The sequence below is a fragment of the Trichechus manatus genome, unplaced genomic scaffold, assembly GCF_000243295.1.
Source record: "Trichechus manatus latirostris isolate Lorelei unplaced genomic scaffold, TriManLat1.0 scaffold00006, whole genome shotgun sequence".
In the NCBI taxonomy this organism is placed as follows: Eukaryota; Metazoa; Chordata; class Mammalia; order Sirenia; family Trichechidae; genus Trichechus; species Trichechus manatus.
Genome location: NW_004443942.1, coordinates 1,329,964 through 1,353,950, shown reverse-complemented (window position 1 = coordinate 1,353,950; position 23,987 = coordinate 1,329,964). Strand labels below are relative to the sequence as shown.

Genomic DNA, 23,987 nt, shown 5'->3' with positions numbered 1-23,987 from the left:
TTTAGGTATAATGCTAGCACGATTTCCTAAATTCTCCAGGCTTTCTTTTACCTCCATATCTTTGCACATTTTTTTCCCATCCCTGAAATGTACTCTTTCTTTTGTCTACCTGATGAATTCTGGCATAACCTCCTCTGTGAAGCTTTTTCTGATGTTTTCAGGCTGAGTTGCCTGTTCTGTATTCCTATCACTTCCTATATACCTCTGTATAGCTCTGATGGCTGCATTGTAATTTTTTTAAATAACAAAACATTTACCATTTCAGCCATTTTTATGTGTACAATATCAGTGACATTATGTGCACCATTTTGTGCAGCCATCACCACTAAACATTTCCAAATTTTTCCATCACTTTTAATAGATACTCAGTGTTCCCTAAGTAATAATTCCCCATTTCTATCTCCCACCTACCCCTGGTAACCGCTAATAAACTTTAGTCTCTAACTGCATTGTAATTTTATTTACTTGTGTGTTTTGCATTTGAATGGGAGGTGTTTAGGGCGGGTATTTTGCTGAATTGCACGTGGTATCACAAATACCCAGCGCAGTAGGTATTCTATAAATGAATAAATAGTGATGGTGTTCTCAAAAGAGTATTAGCAGTGAGTGTTCTCACTGTTTGTTTTTTTGTTGTCTTTGCAGCTATGCATGCCCAAAGGGCTGGCGTTCAAGACCCAGGCTGATCCCAGGGAGCCTCAGTTCCATGCTTTTATTATCACAAGGGAGGATGGATCTCGGACATTTGGGTTTGCCCTCACATTTTATGAGGAGGTGACTAGCAAGCAGATCTGTAGTGCAATGCAGACCCTCTATCACATGCACAATGCTGAGTATGATGTCCTATACGCTCTCCCTGTTGATGGCCGAGACCAGAGTGGCATGGAGGATAGTGAAGGCACTCCTGGGACCAAGCTGCAGCGCTTTAACTCCTATGACATTAGCCGGGACACACTCTATGTCTCTAAGTGCATCTGCCTCATCACGCCCATGTCCTTCATGAAGGCATGTCGGAGTGTGCTGGAGCAGCTCCACCAGGCAGTCACTTCACCTCAGCCCCCTCCACTGCCACTTGAGAGCTACATATACAACGTACTCTATGAAGTGCCACTCCCACCTCCTGGCCGGTCCTTGAAGTTTTCTGGGGTCTATGGGCCAATAATCTGCCAGAGACCAAGTACCAGTGAGCTTCCTTTGTTTGACTTTCCTGTCAAAGAGGTCTTTGAACTGCTTGGGGTGGAGAATGTGTTTCAGCTTTTTACTTGTGCCCTTCTGGAGTTTCAAATCCTGCTCTACTCACAGCGTAAGTCATTGTTTACTGTAGCTCTCTCTGCCTGCACAGGGCCCTCCATTCTTTCCATATTCAGTCTCAGTGGGGCTGACTATAAAACATCAAGGACTGTTACAGTTTGAGCAAAATCGAGATATTTTGCAGGTAGGTGGTGGGTGACAAACTTATGGAAATGAGAGGCTAGCATTTTTAACTGGCTATCATTATGACTTTTGTTGGACACTCCAGTCTGGGAGGGGAACCCAGCCTTCTGATGTTCTTTTTGGTTGATACTGAAAACAGGAGAGGTGGTGATGTCGCAGGAAGCTGACTTTTCGTCAATTCTGTTCTATTACTCTGCAGAGTTTACTTTTGCCTCTTCCTTAGCCTGACAGTAAAATTGAGGATTCACAGATTATGATCCTTTTATGTAATTTAGAAAACATGAAGATGTGTTGCTTCTTTCTGTTGCTTGTTATAACTGAATTGCTTTTATAAATGAGAGGGTAACTGAGGATGGCAGATTTATTATTATTATTTTTTAATTGTTGTAGTTTAAATGAAGTTTACATTTCAAGTTAGTCTCCCATGCAAAAATTTATACATACATTGTTATGTTACCCTAATTGCTCACCCCATACTGCGACAGCACACTCCTCCTCTCCACCCCTGATCCCTCATGTCCATTCAACCAGCTCCTCCTAACTCTCTCTGCCTTCCCATCTCACCTCTGGACAGAAGCTGCCCATTTGGTCTCTTGTGTCTACTTGAGCTAAAAGGCACACTCCTCATGAGTATCACTTTATGTCCCACAGTCAGTCCAATTGTTGTCTGAAGAGTTGGCCTCAGAAATTATTTTAGTTCTGGGCTGATAGAGAATCCAGGGACCATGCTTTCCGGGGTTCCTCCAGCCTCAGTCAGACCATTAAGTCTGGTCTTCTTACTAGAATCTGAGTTCTGCACCCTACCTTTCTCCTGCTCCATCTGGGACTCTCTGTTGTGTTCCCTGTCAGGGCAGTCATTGGTGATAGCCAGGCACCATCTAGTTCTTCTGGTCTCAGGCTGATGAAGTCTCTGGTTTATGTGGCCCTTTATGTCTCTTGGGCTACTACTTTCCTTGTGTCTTTGGTGTTCTTCGTTCTCCTTTACTCCAGGTGGTTGGCACCAATTGATGCATCTTAGATGGCCACTTGCAAGCTTTTAAGACCCCAGACACCACTTACCAAAGTAGGATGCAGAACATTTTCTTAATAAGCTTTGTTATGCCAGTTGACAGAGATGTCCTCTGAAAGCATAGTCCCCAGACCCCCGCCCCTGCTCCTCTGTCCCTCAAAGTGTTTGGTTGTTCTCAGGATACTTCTTAGCTTTGGTTTAGTCCAGCTGTGCTGACTTCCCCTGTAGTGTGTGCTGTCCTTCCCTTCGCCTAAGATAATTCTTATCTACTATCTAGTTAGTAAATAACCCTCACCCTCCTTCCCCAACCTCGTAACCATCAAAGAATGTTTTCTTCTGTGTTTAAACCTTTTCTTCAGTTCTTATAATAGTGGTCTTATACCATATTTCTCCTTCTGTGACTGTCTAAATTCAGCATAATAAGTTCCAGCTTCCTCCATGTTATAAGATGTTTTACGGCTTCATCATTGTTCTTTATCGTTGCGTAGTATTCCATTGTGTGGATATACCATAGTTTGTTTATCCATTCATCCGTTGATGGGCATCTAGGTTGTTTCCATCTTTTTACTATTGTGAACAGTGCTGCAGTGAACGTGGGTGTGCATATATCTATTCGTGTGACAGTTCTTATTTCTCTAGGATATGTACCAAGGAGCGGGATAGCTGGATTGTATGGTACTTCTATTTCTAGCTTTTTAAGGAAGTGCCAAATCGATTTCCGAAGTGGTTGTACCATTTTACATTCCCACCAACACTGTATAAGTGTTCCAGTCTCTCCACAACCTCTACGGCATTTATTGTTTTGTGTTTTTTGGATTAATGCTAGCCTTGTTGGGGTGAGATGATTATCTCATTGTAGTTTTGATCTGCATTTCTCTAATGGCTAATGATCGTGAGCATTTCTTCGTATGTCTGTTAGCCGCCTGAATATCTTCTTTGGCAAAGTGCCTGTTTATATCCTTGCCCATTTTTTAATTGGGTTATTTGTCTTTTTGTTGTTAAGGTTTTGCAGTATCTTGTAGATTTTAGAGATTAGACGCTGATCAGATTTGTTGTAGCCAAATTTTTTTTTCCCAGTCTGTAGGTTGTCTTTTGACTCTTTTGGTGAAGTCTTTTGATGAGCATAAGTGTTTGATTTTTAGGAGCTCCCATTTGTCTAGTCTCTCTTCTGGTGCTTGTGCATTGTTACTTATGGTTCGTATTGTGTTTATGCCATGTATTAGGGTTCCTAGCGTTGTCCCTATTTTTTCTTCCATGATCTTTATCGTTTTTGATTTTATATTTAAGTCTTTGATCCATTTTGAGTTAGTTTTTGTGCACGGTGTGAGGTATGGGTCTTTTTTCAGTTTTTTGCAGATGGATATCCAGTTATGCTAGCACCATTGGTTAAAGAGACTGTCTTTTCCTCAATTAACGGACTTTGGACCTTTGTCAAATATCAGCTGCTCATAGGTGGCTGAGTTTATGTCTGGATTCTCAACTCAAGAACAGTGGATTTAGATAAGACAGTAAGGGAGATCAGAAGGAAACAGATGAGTAGTAAATGAGCCAGACAAGTAACATAAAATTTATTCATTCACAACATATTTGTTGAGCACCTACTGTGTACCAGGCATTATTCCAAGTGCTAGAGATACAGTGGTGGACAAAACAGATAAAAATCCCTGCCATAATGGAACTTATATTTTAGTAGGGGAAGAGAGAGAGATGATAGCATAAATAAATAAGGTATATAGTAGGTAAGGTGGTAAAAGGTCTATAGAGAAAAATAAAACAGAGACGGAAGATAATATTTGGGGAAGGGAAGTTTCACTTTTTAATAGGGTGATTAGGTTAGGCTTCTCTCAATGACCTAGCCATCTTAATATCTGGGTCCAGATAGGAAAAGTCTTCCAGGTAAAGGGCACAAGAGGTATAAAGGTTCTGAGACAAGAATGTGCAAGAACAGTAAGGAAGATGGATGGATGGACTAGGGTGTACTCCACTCTGTGGCAGGAGTATAGTAGAAGATGGTGTTAGAGATTTAACAGGCGGCCGGATTGTAGAGGGTCTTATAGGTCATTATAAGGACTTCGGCATTTACTTTGAGATGTGAAGCCATCGGAGGTTTTAATATTTTTAAATTTTTATTTTGAAATAATTTCTGATTTATAGATGAGTTGCAAGAAGTGTTTAAAGAAGTCTTTTATACACTCCTACAAATTCTCCAGTTGTTAACATTTTGCTACATTTGGTTTATTACTCTCTCTATTTCTGTATATGTGTGAACATAACTGGACCATTGAGAGTTATTGCAGACATCATGTCCCTTGGCCCCTAACCTCTAAGTGCTTCAGCTTTTATTTCCTAAGAACAAGGAAATTATCTTATGTAACTACAGTATGATTATCAAATTGAGGAAATTTTAAATTTATATAATACTATATGCAGATTTTGCTACTATCCTATAATGTCTGTTATGATAATTAAAAAAAAAAATCCTGATCTAGGATCCAGTCCACTAGCGTACATCGCTTTTAGTTGTCAGTTCCTCAACCTTTGTCTTTCATGACATTAACATTTTTGAAGAGTACAGGCAAGTTATTTTGTAGAATGTTCCTCCATTTGAGTTTGTCTGATGTTTCTGCGTGATTAGATTCAGGTTATAAATAGGATATCACAGAAGTGATGTGCTTTTCTCAGTACATTGTATCAGGAGGCGTATAATGTTGATTTTTGTTATTACAGGAGGCCTATGATGTCAGTTTGTTCCTTTTGGTGATGTTAATTTGGTCACTTCGCTAAGATGGTATCTGCTGGGTGTCTTCACCGGAGAGTTACCATTTTTACCTTTGTAACTAGTAAGTCATTTGTGGGGAGATACTTTGAAACTTTGTGAATACCCTGTTCCTCTTCAAAGATTTGCCTTATAGTTTTAACATCCATTGATGGTTCTAGTCTGAATTAGTCATTACTGTGATGGTTGCAAAATGGTGATTTTCTAACTCTAGTATTCCTTCTGTATTTATTAGTTGGTGTTCTATATTCTGTCTGTATTTATTAGTTGGCATTCTACTATAAGGAAGAGCTTTCCATTCTCCCTTGTTATTTATGGACTCATAGATTTTTATTTTATTCAGTGAGTTATAATCCATTACTGTATTTATTTTTGATGCTCCAGTTATCCCAGATTTGGCCTGTGGGCATAGGAAGACTTTGAGCTGAGGAATGATGTTTAACCTTGATAAGGGCAGGGATTTTTGCCTTTTGTTCACTGATGTATTCCAAGCACCAGAAAAGTGCCTGGTATATAATTTGGTGCTCAGTGAATGTTTGTTAATGAATGAATTTATACTTTTTAATAGGATCAGTCTAGCCACCGTGTTATGAGTATATCCCCAAATGAGGAATGGAGAAAAGCACAGTCCAGTTAGGAGGCCGTTCTAATCTCAGTGAGAGATGATGTTGGCTAGGACTAAGAAGTAAAACAATGAAGTGGTATGTAATGGTTGAATTCTGGATGTAGTCTGAAGGTGAAGTAATGGAGACTATATTGAATTGAAGAGCACACAACCCATCTGAAGTGAACAGCCACTTATTAACTCCAGCTAATTCCTTGTGGGAATGCTGACTAATGTTACTAGATCTTCCAGTTTTTCAAGGGGACCCAGGTTTTTTTTTTACAGGAAATCTCTGATTTTTAAACATCAGCAGCAATGTTCTTGTTAAACACTGTGCAGGCCAAACAAAAAACATCTATTGGTTGAACATAGTCCTTGAGGCTTCACTTTGCAACTTTTGGTTTAAAATGTGAAATTGCCTATTCCTGCCTCTGGGTGAGGTATAGACTTGAACAAGTCATATTACTTTCCTAGTCACTGTCTGTTGGCTGGAGCTTGATGAAAATACTTTGAGACAGAGACTGAGTTGAATAGTCTGAAGACTGGTTTGGAATGGAGCAGAGAGGAGGGAAGCAGATAGTCCAGGTGTTAGAGGGTGCAGCTGGCATTTAGATACCTGTCATACAGTGGGAATTGTTAGAGGCTACAAAGGGAGAATTAAAACAAAAAATATGGTAAGTGACAGTTTTCTGTCAGAGCCCCTTCTGTATTTCCCAGAATGTGGGTTATTGTATTCATAATAAAAATTTCAAGAGATTTGAAGGCAATTGAGAAAGTTTGTGTATAGAGTCAAATCGAACTCAGGACCTAAAGTCATTCTTAGCATGGATAAGAAAAAGCTTTTTTTCAAAAACTCTTCCTGGACAGTGCTGAGCATGGTTGAAGCTAAAATGGAGTGGATTGCCTTTTATTGCATGTAGGTTATGGTCTCTATTGTTAATACTGTGCTTTAAACAATTCAGGTTGGTTTTCTTAAAAATTGTTTTTATTTATGATTCAAAGAAATTGTCCTTATATGGACAAAAATCTTTGCCCTTCAAAAACATGCCTTCACCTTTCATAGTTGATGTTACCTGCTGCATGTTCTGCCTTCTGAACAGAAAAGAGGTGTTACTTAGGGAGAAGGAATTCAGCTAAAATTGTAAGATTCTAAAAGTGTTACCCTTCGGATGATTGAACTGGCAGTTTTAAGCAGTATTTTCTTTATATGTAGGTTGTTTTATTTACTTCTGGATAATATTTGTTCTTCGGTCCATGTAGAGAATAGAGTTCTCCTCTCCTTTTTTTTTTTTTTTAATTGTACTTTAGGTGAAGGTTTACGGAACAAATATTTTCTTATTAAACAGTCACTATACATATTGTTTTATGGCATTGGTTAACAACCCCATGACATGTCAACATGCTCCCTTCTCGACCTTGGAGGACCTTTTTTTTTTTTTGTGAAAATATACATAGCTGAAGATACACCATTTCAAAAATTTCTGCATGTAAAATTCAGTTACATTGATTACGTTCTTCCAGTTGTGCTGCTGTTCTCACTTTAGATGAAGGTTTACAGAACAAAATAGTTTCTTATTAAACAGTTAGTACACATGTTGCCCTATGACAATGGTTAAGAACCCCACTACATGTCAACACTGTCCTTACTCAACCTTGGGTTCCCTATCACCAGCTTTCCTGTCCCCTTCTGCCTTCTCTTCCTTGTCCCTGGACTGCTGTGCCTCATAAGTCCTGTTTTGTTTTATGGGGCTGTCCAGTCCCTGGCTGAACGGTGAACTTCGGAAGTGACTTCACCACTGAGCTAGCAGGGTGTCTGGGGGCCGTACTCTTGGGGTTTCTCCAGTCTCTGTCAGGCCAGTAAATCTGGTCTTTTTTTGTATGTTAGAATTTTGTTCTGCATCCTTCTCCAGCTCTGTCCAGAGCCCTCTGTTGTGATCCCGGTCAGAGCAGTCGGTGGTAACCAGGCACCATCTAGCTGTAGTGGACCCAGTCCGGTGGAGGCCTTGGTAGCTGTGGTCCATTAGTCCTTTGGACTGATCTTTTCCTTGTATCCTGTTCTCTTCATTTTCCCTTGCTCCCGAAGGGGTGAGTCCAGTGGAGTATCTTAGATGGCCGCTCACAGGCTTTTAAGACCCCAGACACTACTCACCAAGGTAGAATGTAGAACAATGTCTTTATAAACTGTGTTACGCCAATTGAGCTAGATGTTCCCCGAGACCATGGTCCCCACAGCCCTCTGCCCGGCAATTCAGTCCCTCAGGGAGTTTAGATGTGTCTATGGAGCTTCCATGACCTTTCCTTGTACAAGTTGTGCTGGCTTCCCCAGTATTGTGTACTGTCTTACCCTTCACCAGAGTTACCACTTATCTATTGTCTATTTAGTATTTCCCCCCCACCCCTCCCCTCCTTTTTTTTTAATAGCATAATTTTTTAGTGGTTGTTTTAAAATTACGAGGAGAAAAGAAGCTCTTTAATGTGATCTAGTAGGGTAGTTGGTTAAATAATTGAACAAGTAAAGTCTGGGGATTCTAAAAATAGTATATACATCTATTACACATTTTAACTTGAAACATATTAATGTGCAGTCACCAGTTGTTTGGTATAGGGTCCAGGCATATCCCTTGATTATGGGTTCACTAATTATATGCATTGTTTTTCTTACATAAATTATAACTATAATGCATTTACTAGGATTTCCAGTTATTTTTTTTTTCCTAAGTAGAGAAAAGTTAAGAACATTGCAGAAGAATCTGAGTGGAGACTACCTCTAAACTTTTATAATTTTCCCTAGTTTTTTTGCACTTAGTTTATTGTACTTACAATATGCCTAATTCAGTTACAGTATTTTTTAGCAACTTTATGTTAATGAGTCTTTTTAAAGCATTTAATTTTGTTCTCATAGAAACAACAGTTTTTTCTTTTTGCCTTCAGATTTTTGCCATTTATTTACATAATATTTCGTCAAATTATATAATCAAGTAATAAGTTCAACTAGCACAGACGTATTTGGGGACAGATGCAACTGACTCTTGTTACCATTCAGTTCAGTGAGTGGGAGCAGTGTATGCTTTACTGAGAGAATGAGGAAAATCAATTAATACAGTGAGTTGATTATGTGGAGGTTGGTAGGAGATATTTGTATCTTAAAAATCTAAACTAGTTTTTTATTACAAAAGAAATACGGGCTCAAGGTTAAAAATCAAAACCATTACAAAGCAAATGAGATGAAATCTCCTTCCCTCTATTCCTCCTGTGGTAGCCACAGAGAGCAAATTTCTTGTGTATCCCTAATGAAAATAAGTTTTTTTAAACAAATAAATAGTACGTGGACAATGAAGAGGAAGTTGAAAGTTTTCCCTTCTTTGACCTAGAATCTTACCCCAGAGAAGTAATTACTGCCAAGAAACAATCTCTCAATTTTTTTTATGCCCTTCCCCCAAATATTTTTTAAAAATACTATTTTTTATGTTAGGTGTTGAATATACGTGTGTTAATTTTAATTTTAAAAAAATTATGCATGTACATATGATATATTTGGTATGTTAAACTAAAACATACAAAAAGCATTTTAATCATATGGAATCAAAATTTAAAACATTACAAAAGAATATATAGTGCAAGTATACGATTTCTACCTCTGGCCCCTAGATTTCCTTCAGGGAGGTTAGCACCGTTTTCTCTTCCCATTTCCTTCCAGGCATAGTCATGCATATACAAACATACATGCTTTTTAAAAACAATACAAATGGGACTATTTATTAAGGAGCCCTGGTAGTGCAAACAGCTGAGCACTTGGCTGCTAACTGAAAGGCTGGCGGTTCAAACCTACCCAGCAACTCAGCCAGTGAAAGACCTGGCGATCTGCTTCTGTAAAAATTAACAGCCAAGAAAACCCTATGGGCCAGCACTGCTCTATCGCATGGGGTTGCTCTGAGTCAAAATCAACTGGATGACACCTAACCACAACAATTGTTATTGTTTAGCACGTTGCTTTCTTCATTTGATAATGTATCTTAGAGACTGCAAGACTATAGTTTCGGTTGTTTCCTAGGTACGAAGAGTAGTGTGATAAAGTTTATATATTCAGTTTCTAATATGTAGAAGATGTCATGTAGTTTGTTTAGGAGTGGGCTTATCTGTAGACCCGTCCAAGACCTGTTGCCCTTGAGTCAATTCTGACTCATAGCGACCCTATGGGACAGAGTAGAATTGTCCCCTAGGGTTTCCAAGGAGCAGCTGGTGGATTCGCACTGCCGACCTTTTTGGTTAGCAGCCATAGGTATTAACCACTACTCCACCGGTGCTCCACTTATCTGTAGGGTGATCCCAAATCTAATATATTAAGAGTTGTCTTTCTGCATAGAGATAAGTCATAAAAATGTAGTGATTCCCCCCTCCTTACCACTCAAGAGTGGTGGTGGTAATCCCATTATGCTATGCATTATCTCCTTTTGTTAGAAGTAATTGCTTATTACAACATTATGGAAGCTGTGACAGAACACAGGTAGTTGCCTAGAGCTGAAGTGTCTACAGTTGATTTTGATTGGCGGAAACTCTTTGGATGCAGATGACCTTCCTATTTATTGGTTTTACCTTCTTGAAACGAGCACAGACAGGCAATGAATAGCAAAAGGGATACCCATTTTATTGTTTGTACTTGTGTATAGAAATGGGTTTTATGCTGTTGCTTACAGCACTGGGAAGTCAGTGTCCCAGTGTGGGTACCACAGAGTGCTGGATCCCTGAGGTGGTGTTTATTAGGCTCTCCTTCCAGGTGGGATGTAGCTTTTTAAAAAATATAAAAATATAGAGGGGGAGAAAGAAAACCACACAACTCACACCGACTAGAAAGACCATAACATTCCAAATTTCCAGCATCTGTTAAATGAAACCACATAAACGGAAAGCAGTAGCTTTGAAAGTGAGATTATCTCTCACCCCCAGAATAGGTTTTGTTTCTGAGAATCCTCCAATTTCAAGTTCATCACAAGGAATTCTTCAGGGATTTTGATGTGTGGCAAATAAAGGTATCTATTAGTAGCAGAAATAAATGGTCTGAGTCTCAGATACTAGATTAGAGTCATCCTGAAGAGTAGGGGAAAAATTAGAACTTGATTTATAGTTTCCTTCACTCTAGCATGCCCTGTTTTATGGTTATATGGTAGATGTTCTCAGATACTGCAGGCATATTCCAATGCCCAGAAAGCTGCCTTGACAAAAGCATTTCAGGGACTCCTTTACTCAGAGTATGTTGGCCCACTGTGAGATGTTATTGTCCCTGAGCAGACTTGTCAGGAATGGCAGCCACATAAGCAGTAGTAGCACATGCTTTATTGACTTTGGGTAAGGGAAGGAGGAAGCTGTTTGGTTTTCCGGTGATTGAATACGCCTCTGGTACTTCCTGCTTTTATTTTTTTAAATCCAAAAATGGGGTAATAGGGTGATGGTGTGTGTGTCTGTGTGTGTCTGTGTGTGTGTGTCTGTGTGTCTGTGTGTGTGTGTGTGTGTGTCTGTGTGTGTGTGTGTCTGTGTGTGTCTGTGTGTGTCTGTGTGTGTGTACATACACCGAAAGGGTGGTTGGGTAGGGAAATAATTTAGCCAAACATTTATCTAAAATATGTATTTAAGAGCCAGTTTTGGGGTATAGTAGGACTAGACCTTCAGCTTTAAAATATCACTTGAAGGTTTTTTTCCCTCCCCCTGCTTTTCTCCCACACTTTTACATTCTTTTGATTCATCTTAATTTTGAATTATAAAATAAATTCTTATGATGTCTGAGATTCTTGAGATTATTGCCCTTGAGTTGATTATTTCCTGACATTCCTATCTAGAAAAAAAGCTGAAAAATACAAGAATTGAGGTCCGATCTGGAGGATCTTTAGAATTCTTTTTAGTAATAGTTGTTAGAGTAATAGTAGAGTATGAGGATTTCAGCAGAAAGCGAGTAAATAAGTAGAGGTGTCCAGGTAACCAGTGGAATTGAGACATCACAGAAGAGGCTGAAGGTGGACCTTGCAGTGGTCTGAATTTTGTTATTCACTTGTTGCTTACTTTTATGTAGGACTAAATACTTTTTATGAAGTGATATGTAGATTTTCTAATTTGATCCTGAAGACACGTTTTCTGTGATTTGGGGAATGTTTTTGTCCTTGATTCGGTGGGTGGGGGTATCCTCACTATAAATAATTTTTAATTTGGGAATGCCAGTGCTTCATGTGGGCACAATGAAAAATGAGATAGACCCTCTCCTTGAACTCCTACCAGAGCTTGCCCCAAAGCTTTAGTGAATATGACAAAGTTCTTGCTCCTTTGTCCTTCTTGTAAACCAGCTGTATTATTTTTTTATTATTGGTGATTGAAACTCTGAGCTCTGTTTTACCCACTGATTTGTCATATCACTTATCTGTTTCTCCAAAGAAGTCTCTGAAACACTTTCTGAAGTGTGTTCAAAATGTTTGAAATAATGAATTTTAAGTTATTAATTTCTGTATGTTTGCACTACTAGTAAAAAATAATTCTTCCTAGGTCATGCTCTTTTCTTAGCCGGGAGCACGATGATAGCTTTCAAAGCTTTGTTAGTGAGCTATTCAAACTTCTCCATTTTCTGGATAGTGTTTTGTACTTAGAATTCCTTTATGAACCAAGCTGTGTTTTGCGTAAATAGTGGGCTGGGTTTTTAGTGAATAAAACTATTTTAACCCCTATGAAAAGTCATTTGAAATCAGCCATTCCAGAGGATATTACTCATATGGTTTTAAAATTTATGTTCCTGCTTTGTCCTTAAATGCCTGAAACCATCATACTATTTATGAGTAGTAATTTATTAAATTTCCAGTTTTAACCAGTCCATTTTATTGACTTTGCCAATGTATTTATTAGCCATTTTTAAAAAGAGTTCTAGAAAATTGCATTCTGAAGAAAAACGAAACTTTAAGCACAAGCCTTCATTTCCAGGCTATGGTCTCTGATCTGGAGCAAAAGTTTTGAGTCACTAAAGTCAGTCCTCTCGGTCTTTCAAGTTCTAGGGAAGCTTTTCACTGAAGTGTTAAAATGTCAATTTTATGCTGTTCCCATTCAGGAGTGGCTGCCAGGTATAGGGCAGACTTGGATAGCGTGGACATTTCAGCTTCTGCATGCTTAATGGTTCTCTGTGCTTGATCTTGAAGGCACAGCTCACATCATCTTTTAGAATGCACTGCAGAAATACTGAGTGGTGAATGAGCCTGTTTTTAGACTTCATGCAGAATGGAAATTGAATTTCACTTCACTTCCTCCACCCCATTTTTACTTAAGAGAATCTACTTGATAAATTCTGGTTTAGTGTTTGGAGCAAGGTGCTATTTATGACTTTTATTGTATTTCTGTATTAAATGTTATTGCTAGCAGGGGTCTGTATGGGGGTATATTTCAGCTTGTGGTCCACTTAGGTCTCTGGGTTGTTTGTCTGATACCCACAAGGGAATCACACTCTGAGTGTACCCTTGTTGAAGTTTATCCCTGTTCTTTCTAAATGCAAGATTGTTTTGAAAGTTTTAGTATTTGGGAAGTGTCTTGTATTTGACTATTTGGTTTGTGTGTGTTTTTTTGACCTAGATTACCAGAGACTGATGACCGTGGCAGAGACAATTACAGCTCTCATGTTTCCTTTCCAGTGGCAGCATGTCTATGTCCCTATTCTCCCGGCTTCTCTCCTACATTTCTTAGATGCTCCTGTTCCATACCTGATGGGCTTGCATTCCAATGGCCTGGATGACCGGTCAAAGCTGGAGCTGCCTCAAGAGGTGAGAGAAACTGTGGTGCTTGAGTGCTGGTGCCCCTGGACCCTGATCTGTTGGGGAGAGAAGAGCTTCGGGATGAGCCCAGGGTGGTGTCACCAAGTTTGTTTTATTTTTGGGAACATAAATAACTTTTCAGGAAAAAAGTATAAACAATAAACATTTAGTTCAATTTATATCATTCCGGGTACACTTGTTAAACTTTTATCTTTATAACTTGACTTCTTGTCGGTGTGCCATAGAGTCGATTCCGACTCATAGAGATCCTATAGGACAGAGTAGAGCTGCCTCATAGGGTTTCCTAGGCTATAATCTTTATGGGTCTTTCTCCCATGAAGGTCTTTTCTCCTGCAGAGCCGCTGGTGGGTTCCAACTGCCAACCTTTCAGTTAGTAGCTGAGTGCTTAACTATTGCGCCACCAGAGCTCCTATAGCTTGACATACATATTAACGTATCTGTAGTCTCTGTATTTGTGCTATTTTGTGAATTTTCTTTTTCATGCATGTTATCATACACAGTATTGTAGACACTTTTTTAGACTTAAATTTTTTTATTATGTAAAACTTGAAGCATTAAAAAAGAAAAAAGAATCCCTGTGTTCTCAACACCCAGCTTCAACAGTTATCATGCATGTTCAGTTGTATTTTACTTTTATACTACCTGCCCTCTGTTATTTTAAGAAACTCTTACATACTATAATGTTTTAACTACTTTAGAAGTCAGTCATATATTAATAAGTCAGTGATTTTCTTTTATGGGCCACAGTTGATCTATAAAGTTATACTCATCATAGTGATTCTTTATAGTACTGAGCCAGTTTTGAAAACTTTTATGGTTCGAGATAAGGAAGGCCTTGAGGGAATGCTTTTTCTGTCTTGTTAAGAGGATGGCCTGCTTCTCTTTCCTATTGTTTCAAATACCAAAAGTATTGATTTAAAATATGTACTTATTTGCTTATTTCCTACTTTATTTCTGAGTAGATTTAAAGTATGAATAGAAATAAGATTTTTTTTTTCATTTTGCTAGAATTATCGATATAACCATTCTGCCTTTTTACGTTATTTTGTGGCTGGTATAAAGCTAGCTGAGGGAAGGGTTTTCCTACTCTGAATTTCTTAGTTATTAGAAAGATCTTGGAAGAAGACTTTGGGTTATACATACATTGGTATCAACATGACTCTGTTTCCTCCTTCCACCAAAAATTTTGGGGGAAAAGGTTTTTGTGCGTAATGGAGGAATATGAGCAAGGGGACCCCAAAGAAGGGGACATTCTCCTGGAATTGGATCTGGGCAGCACTCATGTCATCGGCATCTTTGATGACCATGCCTGATAATTAGACCATACAGGTGATACTTAAATTATAGTAAAATGTATCTTCATTATGGTAAAGTATATGTAATAAAACATTTACCATTTTAACTAATTTTAAGTGCATAATTCAGTGGCATTATTATTACATTCCCCATTTTATGCAACCTTCACAACTGTTCATTTCCAAATGTAATCCATCACCCTAAACAGAAACTCAGTACCCCTTAAGCAATAACTTTTACTCTCTTCTCCACAACCCCTAAATAACCACTAATAAACGTTTATCTCTATGTATTTGCTTATTCTAGATATTTCACATAAATGGGATCATAGGAAATTTGTCCTTTTGCATCTGGTTTATTTCAATCAACATAATGTTTTCAGAATTGATTCATGTCGTAGCATGTGTCAGAATTTAATTTCTCTTTATAGCTGAATAATACTCTGTTGTATGTATTATACCACATTTTGTTTATCCATTCCTCTGTTGAATAACATTTGGGTTGTTTCCACCTTTTGGCTATTGTGAATAATGCTGCAATGAACAATGGTGTATACTTATCTATTTGAGTCTTTCTGCTATGTACCTAGCAGTGGAATTGCTGGGTCATATGATAATTCTATGTTTAACTTTTTGAGGAACCGCCAAACTGTATTCCACAGCAGCTGTACCATTTTCCATTTCCACTTCCAAAGCAGGAGGATTACAAGTTTTCCACATCCTCACCAACACTTGTTATTTTCTGTTTTTAGGATATTAGCCATCCTAGTGGGTGTCGCTATGAGTCGGAATCGACTCAGTGGCAACCGGTTGTTTTGTTTTAGTGGGTTTGAAGCGGTATCATTGTGATTTTGATTTGCATTTCCGTAATGACTAATGAGTTTGAGCATCTTTTCATGTGGTTATTGGCCATTTGTGTATCTTCTTTGCAGAAATGTCTGTTCAAGACCTTTGCCCATTTTTAATTGGGTTGTCTTTTTGTTGTTGATTTGTAGGAGTTATATTCTGGATATTAATATATATATTCTGGATATTAATCCCTTATCAGATATATGGTTACCAAATATTTTGCCCATTCTATAGATTATCTCTTCACTTTGCTGATTCTCCATTGGTTTTAGAATCAAAATGTCTTCCTTGTAGCTTCTTTCATTTCCATACCTTTTGCTCCTTTGATTCTGTAGAGCTTTGTGCTGTTTGGGGTGAGACTATTACTTAAGGAAGGAAAGATCTAAATGATGGAGAAAACCATTAAGGTGGGGTTATGGCTGTTTATGTGTACTTGTTTATTCTACTTATAAATAATGCATGAAGACTAGATACCAAAGATTGAGAAAGGAGAGCTTTTTGTTGTTTGCTTTAAACGAATGCATATTTTGTATTGATGCCATTTCCTAGTAAATCTAATTATAATTTTATAAAGTCAAAATAAGAACAAAATAAAAAATGATTGCAGGTGGAAGGCCAAAGAAGCATGCTACATGAATAATTTAATAAATAGGTCACTAAAAAGAAGCCAAATTTCTCGTTTATTTTCAGCTTCGGCATCACTTTGCTCTATACTTGGGGCAAGTTTTCTTCCTTGTAGAATCTCTCAGCATCATACACTGTGTGTCTCATGTATGTGGGTGTTTGAAGAACCTGCTGGAAGACCAGCAGTTTTCTTAATGCAACTATTTGAGAGACTGTGGTTTGTGTGAGAAAGTCAGAACTTATTCTGTTCTGGTGTACTGTATCTTCCACTTTTGTAGTATTCCCCATCATTGTTGCAACCTGTGTTTATGAGCTTCTGGCCTCTCCCTGTGGTCTAGTTGGGAAGGAATAGTGACAACAGAACTGTAGAACATTGATGTGTGCTTCATAAATAAGCAGTTCTGGCATTTGAGTCCCCACTTCATCCAGACTGCCCCCCTGAAGAGCAAATATTTGTAGCGGCGTTACATAGCTGGGGAAACCCTAGTGGCTTAATGGGTAAGTGCTACGGCTGCTAACCAAAAGATCTGCAGTTCGAATCCACCGGGCGCTCCTTGGAAACTCTATGGGGCAGTTCTACTCTGTCCTATAGGGTCGCTATGAGTTGGAATCGATTCGATGGCAATGGATTTTTTTTTTTTTTAACATAGCTGGTACTTTTACCTTGATTTTTAGCAGGTAACCTCTGGGATATCTGAATCTGGGTAGTTCTCATAGGAAGTCTCAGACTGGGGAGAGAAGAACCGTTTTAAAGAGTTAAACACCATGGGGTGCACATAATGAATGGAGAGTGTTAGTATCTTTGAAAGACAACTCTGAAGTGTTTCTTGTAAATAAGACGTTTATAGTAAAAGATTCTAACATTACACAAAAACATAAAGAATCAAATAAGAATTACCTTAAATTTTACTGTCAGAGATAACTGCTATGAATATTTTGGTGGACATCCTGTGGTATGTTTAAACTATGCCGCTAGAAGGACGCTTTGAGGCAGGACTGGGGAAATACACCTGGGCCTGGTCAAGGGGGCATCATCAGGGTAGAGGATGGGGCAAAGTTGGTTTCAAAGTGGGACTTTCCTTGGAGGAAAGAAGAGTGTACATTTTCTAGTCCCCAAATTAGAATTCATCAGTTGCTGCCCATCCTTCGGAATCAGAAGTCTGTGAAAAGTGCTTTGTTCCTTTTGACACCAACATATGAGCTCAGCTGGCCCTGAGCAAGTGAGAGTGCTGGGCAGCCTTTGTGAGGGGGGCTTTGTCCTGTGCTTCTGTATTGGGCTTCATTGTCCGAGTCCAGAAGGATGCAGTTCCTTTACAGCTATGTCAGGAGAAGCAAGCAGAGGATATTAAAGAAGGGGGTGTCTGTGTGTGTCACTTCTTTCTGTCTTGGGCCCTTCTTTCTTTCTCACTGTTTTTCTCCTTTCTCAGGTCTCAGGACAGTCCTTTAATAGCCTCTACTGTTCTCTCCTACCTTCCGCACCAACAGTCTGTGTGTTGAGCTCCTCTTCGATGAATCACTTGGAAATAGACTAGGGGGAGAAGCTGGCTGTGATTTGTTGTTAGGAACTCAGGGCTGGGAAGGGTCTTTATGACCCCCTGCAGGAAGACATTTGGGACATTGGTATTTTGGGGATCCATGTGGTCACTACTCCAGAGTAGCTAAGTCTTCCCAACAAGGCAGGAGATTAATAGGAAAACTGATCATGTAGGGTTCAGGACCTCTTCCAGGCTACTTCTTGTCCCCTAAGCTGTTATACAGGAGTTGGCTGCTTCTTGGTTGAGGAAAGAGATGGATGAGTTTGTGGTAACTTTATAAGTTGCTTCCGTTTTTTTTCCAGAGCCCTCTGTGTGCTGGGAAGAAAAGTGCGAGGCTATTTTATGAGCCTGATAATTGAATGGTCCTCTTTTTCCCTTTGCCTTCTTATCCCTCCTTTTTCAGCCCAACTTCGGAAAGAATGGCTGGTGCTGTCTGCTCAGAGGCTCGTATCTTATTCTAGCCCATCTCTGAAGTGAGCTTGAACTGCTTTCTCACCTCTAGCCATCTCTGGCTAGAGATAGCCACAATATGTACACATAAAATTCTTTACAGACATTCTGTGTTTGGCTTACAGCAGTGGGAGAAAAGCCATCCGAGTGTTGTTGAGTGGATACAGTTATTTTTAGCTCCCTCTCTCTTTCCTACTGGAGAAACTACTTTTTTCCCTCTAAAGAGAGGTAAATGATTGCATTGTATACCTCTAGTGGGTCATAGTGCCATATTCTGTTAATGTATGGTCAGAATTTATGAGGCAGGTAGTCTTCATGACTACATAATTTAATTCCATCTTTACTGTCTTTTTTAATGGCTTAGCTTGACAGTTTATACTTTTAAAATCTTAAAGGAATAAGCAAAAAGTAGCCTTTTCTTAATGTGATAAACATTCTTTGGCCATTTAAATAGGCAAAGCTCAGTTATCTTGTGGAGGAATTTTAGAGAGTGAAATTTAAAGTGATTATTCTAGTCTTGGAATCTTTGAGATGGAAAAGCTCCCTTTTTTAGTTATAGATTGGTAGACAGAGTAATTTATGCACTTAGCAAATGTTTATTGAATGAATGAACAGACAAACATGGTAAGACACACAGTTTGAATAGATTGAGGGTTTTTGAAATAGTTATATTAAGGAGGACGTACCACGTTACTGTTTTGTCTCTTTTATAATACAAGATTTATTGACGCAGAGATCAACAGATGGATCAATGGAACAGCATTTTGATATACAGTACAGGTACTATGCCAAAGGAGGGATATTTAATAATGGAGTTGGAAAAATTTCCATAGGGGAAAGAAATGAAGAAGGATCGATTCCTCACGTCATAACAAAATCAACTTCAGATGATTAAAAAGTAAATGTCAAAAGTAAAAGTTTAAGTCTTTTAGAAGAAAATATTAATGAATACCTTTCTGACTTCTAGGTAGGTAAAGATTTTGTAAAAAAAATGCAGAAAGGTCTTTCCATAAAATAAAAGATTGATAAATTTGATATTTTAAATTAAGAAAAAGACATCTTAAAGAAAGCAAAAAGATAACAACTAGACGATATTTATAACACATAAAATGTACGAAGCATTAGCACCAAGAGAATATAAAGAGCTCCTACAAATCATTAAAAAGATCATAGACAATCCAATAGAAAAATGGGTTAAAGATACAACTAGGTATTGCACAAAAAACCCTACATTTCTTAACTTTACTAGCAGTTGGGGAAGTGTAAATCAGAGGTACAGTACTATTTTATATCCAGTTCAGTGACAAAATGCGAGAAGCCTGATACCAAGTTTTGGGAAGGATTTGTAGCATCATTTTAGATTGCTGGTAAAAGTGTAAATTGTTATAACCACTTTGGAACCCAGCCAGGCATTATCTTACAAAGTTGGACATTTGCGTACCTTACAAGAGAAAATCTTGCACATAAGAATACATGTTATAATGTAAAAGCAATAAGCTGTAAACAGCTCAAAGGTTCTTTAATAGAAAAATTGATAAATTGTGATACAGTCACACAGTGGAATTTATATAAGAGTGAAAATGAAAGAAGTACAGCTACATACCAAAAACTGGCTGAATCTTAGTAACCTAATGTTGAGTAAAGAATGTACTAAAAGACTGTTTAAGGAATGATAATCCTTTTATAAAATTCAAAAGCAGTAAACAGTTTAAAGGCATAAATATATTTGTGATTTTTTTTTTTTTTTAAAAGGAAAAGGATAATAATAATATAAAAAAATGGCAACATGTCAGACCTTTTAACTTCAGGAGTGGGGAGGAGAATCATCCAGATCAGCAGCATCAGCCCAAAGCTGATTCCTTTGAGGTGAAGGTCAGACATACGTTCACTTTCCAACCTTTTTACCAATTCTTATACCAGCCATCCCTTCCATGGCACTCTGTACTTGTCTCTTGGGTTCGATAATTCATTGCAGTGGCCACACAGAACTCACAGACCATACTCACAATATGGGGTTTATTAGGGAAGTAACAGATTACAGTTCAGAATCAGGGTCAACTTGGAAATAACAGGAACAACTCAGGATATAGTTCTTTGATCAGGACAGCTGCTTCTTGGCTGGGCCCACAAGCAGACCTCTTTCTCCACCCTAGGCCTTGGCCTCTGCCCTGCTCAGGCAAGTGTTAAAAAGCTCTTTAGCTCCACTGATACATGCCCTGAGGTACCCTACTCTGCCAGGAAACCTCCTACCCAAGGGCACTCAGCTCTCTTGCTCTGTGGGTCAGTGAGCCTAGCCTGCTGGTCCTGTCTTATGCTGTCTTCAGCGTTGCAGCTCTCTCTGTCTCCTGGGTCTAGGAGGTTCTCAGCACAGGTACCCCAGGTCCGAAGGACATGCTCCACTCCAGGTTCTTCTTCTTGTTGGTAGTAAGGGTCCCCGCCCCCTAACCTCTGGGTTTGGCTCCCTTTAAGCTTAGCGGAATGGCAAAACTGACCAATCCCCTACCAAGGGTGCCATGCACCTTATTTGAATGTTTCTACTCCTCCCACCCTTGCAAGGGTTCCATACACCTTATTTGCACTAGCAAAACTGTCCATTCCCCTTGGTGGGTGTCATGGTTTGAATTCTGTCCCCCCCAAAATGTGTATATCAGTTTGGCTGGGCCATGATTCCTGGTACTGTGTGATTTTCCTATATGTTGTAAATCCTGCCTCTATGATGTTAATGAGGGAGGATGGGTGGCAGTTGTGTTAGTAAGGCAGGGCTGGATCTACAAGACTGGATTGTGTCCTGAGGCAATCTCTTGAGATATAAAAAGAGAGAAGTGAGCAGAGAGACGGGGGGACCTCATGCCATCCAGAAAGCAGCGCTGGACTGGAGTCCCTGCGCAGAAAAGCTCCTAGTCCAGGAGAACACTGAAGAGAAGAAGGCTGACAGAGAGAAAAAGCCTTCCCCTGGAGCTGACGCCCTGAATTTGGACTTCTAGCCTACTTTAACTGTGAGGAAATAAACTTCTCTTTGTTAAAACCATCCACTTGTGGTATTTCTGTTATAGCAGCACTAGATGACTAAGACGGTGGGCCACAAGCGCCCCATTTACATAGTCCCACCTGATCATTTTGTGGGAGCTACAAGACCATGGCTAAAAGGGCCATACAGTAGCAACCCAAACAAAAAAAGAAAAACCAAACTCGTTGCCGTTGAGTCAATTTTGACTCGTAGCAACCATATAAAACGGAATACAACTGCCCCATAGGGTTTCCTAGGTTGTAATCTTTACCGAAGCAGACTGCCATATCTTTCTCCTGTGGGGTGGCTCGTGAATTCAAACTACTGACCTTTTGGCTAGCAGCTGAGTGCTTAACCACTGCTCCACCAGGGCTCGTTAATAGCAACCCACTGTGCCGTAAATAGAATTCAGTAGTTACTTGGGGGCGGGAGTGTGTAGATTGTGGAGTGGGATTAGGGAGGAGCACATAGGTAGATAAAAGTATCAGTAATGTTTTAGTTCTTGGTTTGGGCTGGAAAAACTTTGTCTTATAGTATTGTCCCCAGAAAGTCATCAGTTTACATTCCCAATAACAGCGCATGAGATGTTTGTTTCCTGGTAACTTTTGCATTAACAACCTGCGATATGCAGATGATACAGCCTTGCTTGCTGAAAGCGAAAAGGACTTGAAGCACTTACTGATGAAGATCAAAGACTACACCTTTCAGTATGGATTATACCTCAACATAAGGAAAACAAAAATCATCACAACTGGACCAGTAAGCAACATCATGATAAATGGAGAAAATATTAAAGTTGTCAAGGATTTCATTTTCCTTGGATCCACAGTCAATGCCCATAGAAGCAGCAGTCAAGAAATTAAACGACATATTGCATTGGGTGAATCTGCTGCAAAAGGCCTCTTTAAAATGTTGAAAAGTAAAGATCTCGCTTTGAGGACTGAGGTGTGCCTGACCCAAACCATGTTGTTTTCAGTTGGCCTCATATGCATGGGAAAGTTGGACATTGAATAAGGAAGACCGGAGAATTGATGCCGTTGAATTATGGTTTTGGCATAGAATATTGAACATCCTATGGACTGCCAGAAGAACAAACAAATCTGTCCTGGAAGAAATACAGCCAGAATGCTCCTTAGAAGTGAGGATGGTGAGACTTTGTCTTACATACTTCGGACACGTTATCAGGACGGACCAGTCCCTGGAGAAGGACATCATGCTTGGTAAAATAGAGGGTCAGCGAAAGAGAGGAGGACCCTCAATGAGATGGATTGACACAGTGGCTGCAACGATGAGCTGAAGCGTAGTAACAATTGTGAAGATGGCGCAGGACCAGGCATGTTTCATTTTGCTGTACATGGGGTCACTGTGAGTCGGAATTGACTTGACAGCACCTAACAACAACAACTTCTCCAGCATTGGACAGTAATAAATCTTTGCTAGTCCAATAGGTAAAAAAAATATGTTTGCATTTCTTGGTTTATTAACGAAATTGAACATTTTTTCATATATTTATAGTGAACTGATAGCTCTTCTGTGTTTGCTTTTTGTATCCTATGTCCATTTTTAAGTTGAGTGAATTATCTTTGTCTCAGTGACTTTTACATGTTATGTGTTACAATTATTATTTCCTAGATTGTTTACCTTTTAATATTTTTATAGTAATGTTTACCTTTAGAGCAAGGGCAGTGGTGGTTCAGTGGTAGAATTCTCACCTTCCACGCAGGAGACCCAGGTTCGATTCCTGGCCAGTGCATCTCAAGCACAGCTACCACTCATCTGTCATTGGAAGCTTATGTGTTGCTGTGATGCTGAGCAGGTTTCAGTGGAGTTTCCAGACTAAGACTAGAGAGAACAGCCTGACAATTTACTTCCAAAAATTGGCCAGTGAAAACCCTATGGATCACAATGGTCCAGTCTCATTGTGCATGGGGTTACCATGTATTGGGGGCTGACTTGATGGCAGCTAAGAATAACAACAACATTTACCTTTATGATTTCTAGCCTTATAATAAAGTTTAGAAAGCTCGGCTCTACCCTAAGATAGAATCATAATCTTTTATATTTTCTTTTAATACATTTGTGGTTTATTTTTTACTTTTTGTTACAGAAAATGTCAGACATATACAAGAGTAAAGCAAATAGCATCTATCATACAATAGTCATCAGCTCATGGCTTCTGTTTTCCCATCTGTATCTTCCTTGCTCTCCGCTCTCCCCACCCTGCCTTATTTTGTAGCAAATCTCACACGACATTACAATGTTATTCAAATATATGCAGTATGTATCTTTAAAAGATGAGGCCTCTTTTTATTTATTTATTTTTTATTGTACCTTAGATGAAGGTTTACAGAACTTAGCTTCTCATTAAACAGTTAGTATACATATTGTGACATTGGTTGAAAACCCATGACGTGTCAACACTGTCCCTTTCTCAACCTTAGGTTCCCTATTACCAGCTTTCCTGTTCCCTCCTGCCTTCTCGTCCTTGCGCCTGGGCTGGTGTGCCCATTTAGTCTTGTTTTGTTTTATGGGCCTGTCTAATCTTTGGCTGAAGGGTGAACCTCAGGAGTGACTTCATTACTGAGCTAAAAGGGTGTCCTGGGGCCATACTCTT

At 39.1% G+C, this 23,987-nt stretch overlaps 1 protein-coding gene across 6 annotated transcripts in view; it reads left to right on the top strand.

Moving 5' to 3' along the window:
• The window catches only part of DENND5A (DENN domain containing 5A), a 106,130-nt gene that overhangs the window by 36,052 nt on the left and 46,091 nt on the right, over nt 1–23,987 (top strand). For all 6 annotated transcript variants that reach the window (XM_023737110.1, XM_004369634.3, XM_023737106.1 and 3 more), the window contains 2 exons: nt 643–1,300; nt 13,414–13,601. In XM_023737110.1, coding sequence (XP_023592878.1) covers nt 643–1,300; nt 13,414–13,601 — 846 coding nt within the window. The remainder of the gene's footprint in view (nt 1–642; nt 1,301–13,413; nt 13,602–23,987) is intronic.